The sequence below is a fragment of the Anopheles funestus genome, chromosome 2RL (genome assembly GCF_943734845.2).
Source record: "Anopheles funestus chromosome 2RL, idAnoFuneDA-416_04, whole genome shotgun sequence".
Classification (NCBI taxonomy): Eukaryota; Metazoa; Arthropoda; class Insecta; order Diptera; family Culicidae; genus Anopheles; species Anopheles funestus.
In genome coordinates this window covers 1,630,280-1,641,816 of record NC_064598.1, presented here as the reverse complement: position 1 = coordinate 1,641,816, position 11,537 = coordinate 1,630,280, and the positions used below count along the sequence as shown (strand labels likewise).

Here is an 11,537-nt window from a genome sequence, read left to right as displayed (position 1 = left end):
AATCGAAAAGCCGAAGTGCGAGCCGAAGTATGACGAAGTGTGCATTCCTTTTCGAATTTCGAAGGATTCGACGATCCTGACGATTTGTACAGGAAAATGTAGTTGGAAGGCTCACGAACGATTTTTTAAAAAACTAAAGTAATAAATTTTGGGGATAAAAATACAACTCCGCACGAGTTCCGTCGAATAATCGTAAGGTTTTATATGAAAAACATGTTTCAATTTTGTGCAACGGTTTGTTGTAGTTCTAAAACGTCAGACAATTTGTGGGTGTATTGGTGTGAAAAAGGATTTTGAACAAACCTCCGTTCCACGCACGGTAATCGATTCAGGAATTCTTAAATGCTTTCATATAAAAAACAGAAGGATTTTAGAAGCAGACACTTTTCCCCATTAAGCTTTACGGTGAGAACCAGTGGAATCCCGTTTAATAACAAATAGGTACGGAAAATGTGTTGCGTGAGCGTGACCTGTGCCCAGACTTGAGTGTGTTTCGAATAAACATGATTTAATGGTGCGACAAAATCTTCCACTACTCGGTTCCGTCCTGTGTCAGCGCCGTGGTAGAAAAATATGCGACCGAAACGAAGGTTTGTTTATCGGTGCGCATTTCACACCCACACCCACTGATGAACCTTCGGAACTTCGCTTTTTTGCAGTGCCACGCCGTGGAAGGTTTTAGCTAATCGCGAGTAGAATTGTTAGAACGCTTAGAACAGCGAATTGGAAATCGACACGGAAGGCCAGAGTTAATATATTGCCACAGATATGCCCGAACATCTCGAACTGCAACAGCTGGTGGACGGTGTGTTGCAGGGCACTACACGCCATCCGTCCCTGTCATGGTTGCAATGCTCATGCCCTTATCTGGGCATCATCCTTGCGACGGTTTCTTCGTTTTTCTTTTCCCTTTGCTCCGTCATTGTGAAAGGACTTGTTGACGTTAATCCTATCGAGCTGGCCACGTTCAGGTGCGTACCGATGGGCTTTGGCGTTAAACTTTTCGATCTTGTTTCAACTTCAGATTTTTGCTCCTTCCTTGCAGATTCATCGGAGTGCTGCTTCCATCGATCCCAATAGCAATATACCGCGAGGAAACCTTTTTCCCGGAAGGCAAGCGTATCATACTAGTGCTGCGATGTTTTGTCGGAACAACGGGACTTATGCTTAGCTTTTACGCTTTCCGCCACATGCCGCTAGCGGATGCATCGGTTATCATTTTCTCCACGCCAGTGTTCGTTGCCATTTTTGCACGGCTGTTCCTTCGCGAGGCATGCGGCATGTTCAACGTTATCACGATCGTCCTGACGCTGATCGGTGTGGTGCTTATCACCAAACCACCGTTCCTCTTTGGGGACAATCAGGTGTCGATAGTGGACGAGCAGGTGATGGAAAACAGTTACGACATCTGGGGCCCGGTGGCAGCCCTGTCGTCGACCCTGTTCGGAGCGAACGCGTACGTGTTGCTGCGTGCCCTGAAAGGATTGCACTTCTCTGTTATCATGTCCAACTTTGGCGCCTTTGCCTTGCTTTACACGCTTGTAGTTTGCTACTACATTGGGGCACTCTGTTGGCCACTGTGTGGAACGGATCGTTTTCTTGTTATAGCGTTGGCCCTGTTCAGCTTCGGTGGCCAAATACTGCTGACGCTCGCACTGCAGTACGAACAGGCTGGTCCTGTAGCAATCGCGCGATCGGCCGACATCGTGTTTGCCTTCATCTGGCAGATCATGTTTTTCAAGGAAACGCCCAGCCTTTACTCCGTGCTTGGTGCACTGCTAGTGGTCAGCTCGGTGGTATTATCCGGACTGCGCAAATGGGCCCTAGCATTGCCGAGAGACTCGGAAACGAGGAAAAAATTGCACTTCCTGTATTTGGAATAGATAGTTGTAAGACACCTACACCTACCCCATATGTTTCCACAGCATCCCCATCATCATCATTATGGCTCAACTTCATCACCTTTAAACGGTGTTCATTGCAAAACCTCGTTTTATAATAAGAAATGTCCCGGACGAAGATGCAACGCACTCGAATAGTTCAGAACAGTACAGCCAGCATTACAAATTACCATTAAAAATCATTCAATTTTAAGTCACTTACAATCTCTCTATTAACAAACCAGCAAAGCTCGCATCCACCTTTTATCACGTGCTGATGTGCGGTTCCGCACGATGGACGGATTATCAATGTGAGATGGGGAGCATTTAAAAAACCAACAAAATGATAAACTGTAAGACTTTATGACGACCAAAATCAGAATGTAAGTGGATAAGAGATATTTTTAACGATACATTATTCAACTATGGAATTGCTTTCCTTCATTGTTTTAACACAAGCAATGGGATCTAAACGCTAACACTAAACAACCACAAAACTTACGCGCATCCTCGACCTTTCCAAAACTACATTTACCTTTGCGGTGGTGGTACAGAGCAGAAGGGGAAGGGAAGGTGACTTTCCTTCTGGAATTCTGCGACCATCCCTACACGGTTGAAACCCTGTTCGGGGTCTAAAGTTTTCTAAAGGAAGAGGGCCTGCAGTGGAGATAGAGAGAGGGAGAGAGACAAGAATAGAGCATGTTATGATTCTAGTCAAAAACGTTTTCCGTCACGTTCAAAGGACATCAGCAAAGTAAAACTAAACATCACGATATTAGGAGAACTCAAACGCTTGTCACCAAACAAAAAGAGAAGAAGAAACAGGTTTCTGTCCGTGTTTCTTGTAATATGAAATATTAAATAGTCTAATAAAACTGCATTGTGATTAAAAGTGGTCTCACGTTCATGCCGCCAAAGATGGTGTTAAGTAAAGAGTTTTGATAAATACTTTGGTTTACTTTGGATTTAGGGCATCATTCCAATTTACCACACGTTCCTTCACGCATGTATCCATAAATGATGCGCATAAAAAAATGGTTGAACAACAAGAACCATAAACTATTACTTAAAATAAATTCTCTTTAATGAAACAAACTAGAGATGAGAATAACAACATTTTTTAGTGAATCAACTCAGAGTGAATGAGTCGTTATTAGGGGTCAGCTCGTTTAACGACTCATTTCGGTGTCATCAAAAAATCCCGGCATAAGCGTATAAGTAAAGGTTTGGCCATTTTACTCACTCTTGAGTGTAAGCATGTAGCCATGGTGAGTCGAATTGCAAAGAGTAAATAAGTGAGTTGAACGAAAATGTGCGATTTTTTATTATTTTTTATTCTTCTTTTTATTAAAAACATTATTTGAGTGAAAAGAAACTTATTTCAACCAATTGGTACTAAAATAATTCGATTTATAAAATTTTGCAAAATTATTCAAAAAAAGCTAAGGCTAACCCCTTAGGAAATTTTCAAGTTTTTAGAACTTATTTATTTTTTTCTTATTTTTTATGCTTTCTTCTATTTAAAGCATTATTTGAGTGAACAGAAACTTATTCCAACCAATTTGCATCAAAATAAATCAATTTAATTTTTTTTGCAAAATTTCTCAAAAAAATGGCAAGGGGTACGTACCCCTTATGAAATTTTCGAGTTGAAATTTTTTTTTAAATTTTTTTCTGATTTTTTATTCTTTTCTTCTTTTAAAGCATTATTTGAGCGAAAAGAAACATATTGCAACAAATTCGCATTAAAAAATATCACATTTATAAATTTTGCTAAACTACTCAAAAATGAGGAAAATTTTACATTTTCTCAAACAGGGTATGGAACTTGGTTCCTCGAATAACTTCTGGCACAGACATCTGAGGGCATGGTCGTCCAAGAAGAAAATGTGGCCATGGGTGCCATCTATCGACCACAGGTTAAAGATTGGCGATCCGTTGGATACCGACCGAGTTATAGGCAAAACTTGGTGAAAAATGAGGAAAATTTTACATTTTCTCAAACAGGGTATGGAACTTGGTTCCTCGAATAACTTCTGGCACAGACATCTGAGGGCATGGCTGTCCAAGAAGAAAATGTGGCCATGGGTGCCATCTATCGACCACAGGTTAAAGATTGGCGATCCGTTGGATACCGACCGAGTTATAGGCAAAACTTGGTGCAAAAATGAGGAAAATTTTACATTTCCTCAAACAGGGTATGGAACTTGGTTCCTCGAACAACTTCTGGCACAGACATCTGAGGGCATGGCCGTCCAAGAAGAAAATGTAGCCATGGGTGCCATCTATCGACCACAGGTTAAAGATTGGCGATTCGTTGGATACCGACCGAGTTATAGGCAAAACTTGGTGCAAAAATGAGCCTTAGTAGATTGACAAATTTATAATTTTTTCAAAAAATTTTATTATTTTTATTCTTTTTTTTATTTAAAACATTATTTGAGTGAAACGAAACTTATTGCAACCAATTGGCATTAAAATAAATCAATTTATAAAATTTTGCAAAATTATTCAAAAAAATCAAGGCTATAGCCTTGGAAAATTTAATATTTTTTTATTTTAATAATTTTTTTTTTCGCTTAGTTTGTGTAGTGGATTATCCGCCTCGAAGTAGGATAATAAATATCCTAAAAGTATCCCGTTTCATGTCCTTCAGACTAGCCCGCTAGTTCGCTTATGCAGTTAAAACATACCCCTCTTTTTAGCATTCAATTTTATTTGGACAATTTAATCTACATTAACAGTTGAACATTTGTGTTTGTAACTGGTATTGTATAAAATTTATTGTTTCCGGTTGACGCTTTCTTGCCCTTGGCGATTGTTGAACCTTTTGTTGTGTTGTGGAATAAGTAGGAAGTATCATCAACAACGTTGCTATTCTATTTTGCTTCAGCTCTTGTTAATATAGAATGCTATTCTAACTAGTGCTATCTATCTGATTTCCTTGACCAGCAAGAGTACCAGTATGTACGTAAGCGTGTTGCTACCAAAAAGCTTCCAATCTTCATAATATCTTCCTACCAATTATGCCCTAAAAGTGTGTGTGTGTGTCTATTTGGGGTTTCAATAAATAAGGCACCATGAAAAAATATCGTCTCTAACATTAAAAAAGCACTTCCCCGAACCGCCAACCCTAATCCAACCTCTTCAGCAAAGTGTGAATGCGTACGCTGACGCGATTATCAAAGTCGTAGTTTTTAAAGGTTTGCTGCGCGTGCATGAGTAATCGATGTGCTTCGACTGCGCCATCATTGCCGTGCTGCTGCTGTCGAAGCAAAAGCACGGCCAATTCGTAATATGCAAACGCTGAAATGTGCGTATCCTGTTGATCCTGGTTATCTAGCTTTTCTCTCATAGCGATGCACTCACGGAATGCACGAATCGCTTCATCGTAACGCGCGAGACAGCTCAAACAGGCACCTAAAATTAGGCGGGAGATTCCGACCATCGGTTCACTGAATGCATCTGTCGGCTGCGAACAGTCGGCAATCATGCTTTCCAGCTGTTCCTCATTGCAGCTGCTTAGTGTGTTCCACAAAAACAGCATCTCGAACACAAGATACTTCCAGTAGAGGGTGCTTCTGTATTTGGGTTGTTCGCCACTTTCCGCACGCGGTAACTTTAAGCTGCGTCGAAATATGTACCTTTCAATTTGCGATTCCTACGAACCGTATGATTAATCATTAAACAAGTGCACTTTTTTCCTTTTTTTGCCCAACAATTACCTTCTGCGGAGAGCGATTAATCAATTCCAGTATTTCCGTCCGCCATTTGACGAGATTGGAAAACTGCCCGAACGATCCTTCACATATTGCTGTTAGATACGAATAAAAGCTCTTGGAAAACTGACTGCACAGTCTAGAACGGAAGAACGGACAATCAATAAGTGGGTGTCGGTTGTACTGATATTCCACCGTTTGAAAGGCAAACTCACTTCAGCTCGTTGAAATTTTTCATCGCCGTACCAAAGTCTAGCTGTATAAGCCGGCACCATCCGATTTCGTGAAGACACAGCAATTTAATCTCCCGCTGTGCCGATGAACGGTACGCCAGCTCGTAGGCACGTATTGCATCCTGAATGTTAGACTGTGTCGGAAATGGAAAGCGAAAAAATAAAGAGAATTACAATCATTACACTATTATCTACTAGCACTACTACTCCCATGCTACGCTTACCTTTAGTCGCTCGACACGACCCCGAAAGAAAAGGAAAAGCGACGATTTGGAAAATTGACCATTCGCTTCATCGATCAGCTCCTGTGCGGCACTAATTTCGAAGCTCAGATTCGACCCATCCAGTGCAAAGAACGGCGTAACAATCGTATAGTACCAGAGCAGAGCCAGCGTGGCCAATGGTGCTCGCATATCGTTGCTTTGGCGGGAAAAACTCAAACACGCAATGCCCATCGCCCGGTCACCTTCGAAGCCGAGAAAACTGATCAATTTCAGCAAACTCGGCGGCAACAAAGATATGCTCAGTTGAAACACGCCGTACCCAAAGCTGATCGCGCCCATTAACCGATGAATATCTTCTGGATGTATGGTTCTGAAAAGAAAGAGTTTTTGCTTTGTCTAAGTTTTCGGACGTAGTGTCTTCGGACAAGCGCCAAATGCACTCTACCTTTCACTAGGACCTGGCTCACAGGGGGCTGTTAATGAGCGCCAGCTTGTGGATGCCCTGGGCGGCATTCCATTCGGTACGTGTATTCGTCGCTCCTTGCCCTGGTTAAGGTCCAAAGTTAACCGTTCTCGAGGAACAGTACTGCACCCCATCCCGAAAGGTACGCCGTGCTCCAGTGACTCAGTACTCGATCCTGATGGACCTGATGGACTGTTAATTCCCACAAAATCCGTTGTATAGCTCTTTTTCACACTGCCACTACTTCCGCTTGGGTCGGATTCACTTGAGGCCATTTCGCTGAAAGGGTCCGTAAGCTCGAAGGTTGTTGTTTTCGATTTGCGCAACGCTTCCAATTGTGATGACCTGATGGCAGGTACAGTAAATAAAACGAATAAATTCTGTAGTTGTAAAACCGCTCAAACTCACACACACACACACCTACCACTTGCTATCGTCCGGAGACTGAAGAGTGGAGTTCGGCACTGTCCAATCCGTAGACGAAGGAGTTCCCAGATCGAGCGACACTCTCATCCCCGAACCGCCATCCTTTTTTGGTAGCTGGTGGCGTAACGGAGCTTGGGGAAGGGACATGTCCCCATCACTGTCCAGCGTCTCGGAATACAGCTGATAAATCTGTTGATACGTATGTTGGTACACTTTCCAAGCCTTTCGTAGCAACCATCCGCCTTTAACGAACCCGCCTATATCCTGTCCCAACGAGACCAGTATCGCTAGACAGAGCTGACTGTCGGCCAAAATGATCTGCTCCTCCAGTGTCTCAGTAAGCGATTTTCGAGGCTCGCTAGACCCAAACAGTTTCGAACGGACCGATTTTAGCCATCCGACATCACCGGCACACTGCTTTTCGAGCTCTCGTAGGCGTGTCTGGGCGTCATTCATCTTTTCCGTTTCCCACGAAATTACGGCGTTCTGTGAAACGGAAGACAAGACGAATTGAGTTGGAAAACTGTGCAAGAATTCGCGAAGCATGTGCTTAATATTGCATGAAATTCGTTTCGTTGGAAAATCCTAAACATCCTAAAGATCAGACCCGTTCTGACATCCGAATGGAGAGCAGTAAAAGAAAATTGGACTCAATAATGCATGAGCGTAGCGTATCGTGCCGTTCAGCTCCAGAGAGGAATCATCTGATGGAAAATCACACTGATTATTTGTCACGTTCGGTAGTGTTTAATATATGATACATGAAACGCACCGAAACGTGAGCAATCGTCGTATTGGGTTTACCTGCTAAAGTGCTTCACAAGTACAAGACATCTACTTCATCAACAATTCAATTTTATCTATATACGTACGAAGAAAGGTAAACGGTATCGGTTGTTTTGTGTGTATCTAACCACACTTTCAAGTGGGGAACTGAATCTACCTTAAAACGACACTAAATTGCCCCTATAAAAAGCGGACCATCTTTTACTGTAAGGGACAGTACGCATGATAGTGTCTACTTAAGCATCATGAAGATCATTGCCTTTGCTCTCGTTGTCTGTGTCGGTTTGGTCGTGGGTGCTGAGGTAGAAAGTGCCCCGGAAGTGTCATCGGATCTAGAATTGCCAGCGGATCTTGAGGTCCCAGAACAACCGGAAGCTCCCATCCAATCAGACATTGTACCGGACATTGCCGAAGAACCTTTACCACCAAGTGAGGATGAACAATCAGAAGCTGCGCCAGAAGAGGATTCGGAAGATGATGAACAAGATGATGTAGCCCCCGAAGGAGACGAAGAAGAAGAAGAGGAAGATAATGATGATGATGATGACCAACCGGATGACTCGGTCGAATCGGACGAAAGCGACGAAATTGAAGAGGCACGCCAGATTGCGGAGGAATTGGAAGAACGCCAGCAGGAGTTGGACTATCTGAAACGGTATCTAGTCGGACGGCTCCAAGCAACTGCGCTCCTTGCCCGTCGTGTTCGCCCAGCGGTGATTCGTCGTCCGTGGGTTGGTCGTCCTTGGAATCGCCGCCCTAGAGTTCTACCCCGGCTAGTACTCTAGATACGATTCTAGCAATACCAATACGTTAAAGCAGTAGATCAAGCAAACCAATGCAAAAAGCCATACAATAAAATTTCAATCCATTTTTCCCCTGCAAGCCTGGACAGTTTTGATGTGGTTTCTATGGGAGCAGAAGGATGTAATTAATCTTTGTCGCACCGGATTCATTAGGCACCTTCTGCTGCTATGTTTGTGTCTCTATCACACTTATCGCTTCGCCAGAACAACTGCGAGAGTGCAGTGCAAACAATTATGTCGCTTTCGGTGTACCCATGATGAAAGGGGTCTAGCTTCTATTGTGACACCTAGAGCCGCGTGTAGATTGGGACGAATTGTCTAGCACAACCTGGTATACACCATTAATGTTCTAGCAATTTATCAAATGACACTTCCCAAGTTGAATGTGTGGGACGCAGATCCATTCCACCCAGATGCTATATTGTTCACAACTGAAATCGCACAGTTTCACACAGCTACACATGTGTGAAATGGAGGCGCCAGGTTGAATTCACCATGGTTTAAAAACGTAGCATGCTTTGCCTTGCGTTGCTGTGCTTTTGAAATGCTACATCACCATAACCATAGGAACCAAAGCTCTATTCTTCGGCGAATTTCATCCGTAGCACGTTCCGCTTTTTTAAATCCATGCTATTTCCACTTAACGTTTGCTGGATGATTGTTTCTGACAACCTTTTTCCTATCATTAACATCCTGTACAACGTCTTCACTGCTGAGGGAAATTGCTATTCAGAAAGTTATTGTTCTGTTGTCTGTTATTGTTTTGCAGTTGAGATTTTGTCTGTCCAGTGGAAACTACCTAGTGTTATCGTCTTTTCGTAGCATAACAAAACAATGTCGCTGTATACAAAATAGCTGCATATGATTTTTTATTCCTTGTGTATCACAATGATACAGCAAGCACAATTTGCTCTTTTTGCGTCGTTACCCTAAACTGGAAGCTGGTACGAGTTGAACGACACTATTTACTTACCATAAAGGATATGAATGTATGTCCTGCTACAATGTGAACACTGGACGGCCGATCCTTAAAGCTATCCTCGGCCGCTTTAGGCATATTGTTAAGCCACATGGTGATGCCCTGCTTGACGTACTCCCAATCCTTCAGATTGTCCATTGTTTCTTCTCGCACGGTAGCAGCACACATGTTGCAAGAGGTTCCGTACGTAAGTGACGCATCAACGCACGCTTGTCGCAACGAATTCAAACCAACCGATCCGACGCGCTTCTGTTCATTAGTACTCTTTCAAACTACCCGCGGCAACATTATCGTTGACGTGAAATTGTTTCATAACAAATGCTTTCGGCAGTAATTAACGTCTGGAAGTACTATTAAACAATTCAATATGTCAAGCTATAAAAGAATTGCAACTCTATTATGACCAGTTTAGTTTACGAAAGGTTGTATACTAAACAGAAATAGTTTCCTTTTTTGCTCACAAATTGATAACAGCATAATGGGGAATTCGTGTTCATTGAGCACGTTTCTTACGAGTTCCTTTTGCGCCATGTAATATACATAAAGTAGAAGACATTGATTGTTGTTCCATCGATTCAATTGCCCCAAGAGCCCGAACGCGCACCGCATACTACACAATGACACGCAAATCTGCAAATCGTAAATTTCTGCAGTATCGTTGGGTGGTTTTATGCTTTGCGTAATATACAACAAAAAAAGCTTTAATAAATTTAACTTTTGATTCTTCCGTCGGTTTCATGGGGCGATAAGGTTTAATAGAAAATATGTATTTACTTTTGCGCATAGCTACGCCCGGCAAAACAGTCGGAAATGAGAAGGCAGAACGATAAACCCGGTTCATTTCCGATCACATCAAACAACTCTATTGTTCCCGGTACAATAATTGATTAAGATTGTGTGTGTTTTTTGGTCGCTTTCAACTCCATTTATATATGCAGAATGGAAACAGAGAGACATGTTCATCGACCGAAACCGAAAGGATGTACTGGAAAGGACTTTTCCACAGTGACATAATTGCAACGCATACAAGAACTTACGAATCCGCGAACAATCAAAGTGTACTAGGATCGATTTTCGGATCGAATATTCAATGCATTCGGTGACAAATGCATACAACATGAGTAGTAGAGTGGTCCGTAGTTTAAATATAGCATCGTCGCTTTGTCCACCAAAATCATCCACAGACCTGCTCCTACTCATCACACCCTTCAACCCGTGTGGCCCGTGTCCACATGTCTACATCACAGCACTTTACCGAAACACACCAAACTCTTTTATTCCAGCCTTGGTTTCACTATTAAACACAACACAACTGTAACAGTTCCACCATTTCTAGGGTCAATTCATCAAGACCTCAAAGTACGTACGACGAGTTCGGGCGGAACCAGTTGGGTGAGTAAAGCAAAAACCCGACGTCAACAAAAGAAACACCCTGGCCGCTGATAACATGTGGTTCACACTTTTGCACCTCAGACTACGTCATCCAATGTCACAGTCACTAACACTTTACAGTGCTTAACTAAAGTACCGTTCCATGATTAGAGCGCCACGGATAAGGTTAAGGGACGTTGGGCTGAAAGATACACGCCTATCTACGCACTGACCAAACTACGCACAATCATACCACGGACACGGACTTGGAACCACGAATCTGCACAGAAAGTGCTATCACCTTCGATTTAGCCCTAAACGGTGAATGCTTTCCTACGGTAACACGTTCAGGATTCGTCGCATTGCAGCTCCATCCTGAAGAGGTTGGCTAACAACAATGGATAATCTCTCAGTTCAGCGTAAACGCGTGGTGCTCCTTCGTCGGCAGGATCGGCAAATGTCATCCATATTCGGAGCGACCGTTCCTATGCTCTGAATTTTATTCTCCCCGTTCAACCGGCATTTGAAGGGCTCTCTGTTTTGGTACGCTTTAATAGAAGGGGATGTGCATAGCACGCACACATGCAGCTTTTCGTTGATCAGAGCAAGCTATGCTTTACACATTTTCTCCAAACCTTAAAACGTTAGATAAG

General features: G+C 42.8%; 3 protein-coding genes across 7 annotated transcripts; 2 read left to right on the top strand and 1 right to left on the bottom strand.

The window, feature by feature from the left end:
- Nucleotides 1-106: 106 nt before the first annotated feature.
- LOC125764824 (solute carrier family 35 member G1) lies at nucleotides 107-2,975 on the top strand. Its single transcript, XM_049429433.1, has 3 exons — nucleotides 107-590; nucleotides 660-971; nucleotides 1,046-2,975. Exons 2-3 carry the CDS (start codon nucleotides 769-771, stop codon nucleotides 1,881-1,883), a joined length of 1,041 nt encoding a protein of 346 aa, XP_049285390.1. The 5' UTR covers nucleotides 107-590; nucleotides 660-768; the 3' UTR covers nucleotides 1,884-2,975.
- Nucleotides 2,976-4,576: 1,601 nt separating this feature from the next.
- Nucleotides 4,577-11,465, bottom strand: LOC125761523 (tetratricopeptide repeat protein 39C-like). 5 transcript variants are annotated; one of them, XM_049422733.1, is made up of 8 exons: nucleotides 11,130-11,465; nucleotides 9,508-9,854; nucleotides 6,944-7,431; nucleotides 6,502-6,864; nucleotides 6,057-6,426; nucleotides 5,815-5,966; nucleotides 5,606-5,738; nucleotides 4,577-5,541 (listed from the first exon to the last, which is right to left on the bottom strand). In XM_049422733.1, the coding sequence occupies exons 2-8, from the start codon at nucleotides 9,679-9,681 to the stop codon at nucleotides 5,014-5,016; spliced, it is 2,208 nt and encodes a 735-aa protein (XP_049278690.1). In that variant the 5' UTR covers nucleotides 9,682-9,854; nucleotides 11,130-11,465; the 3' UTR covers nucleotides 4,577-5,013. The 5 variants fall into 5 exon arrangements, with proteins under 5 accessions (XP_049278690.1, XP_049278687.1, XP_049278684.1 ...); XM_049422730.1 differs by having other exon boundaries at nucleotides 9,508-9,863; nucleotides 11,186-11,465; XM_049422727.1 differs by having other exon boundaries at nucleotides 11,186-11,465.
- Nucleotides 7,925-8,613, top strand: LOC125761543 (glutamic acid-rich protein-like). The gene has a single exon (XM_049422759.1). It carries the CDS (start codon nucleotides 7,977-7,979, stop codon nucleotides 8,514-8,516), a length of 540 nt encoding a protein of 179 aa, XP_049278716.1. The 5' UTR covers nucleotides 7,925-7,976; the 3' UTR covers nucleotides 8,517-8,613.
- Nucleotides 11,466-11,537: the final 72 nt, after the last annotated feature.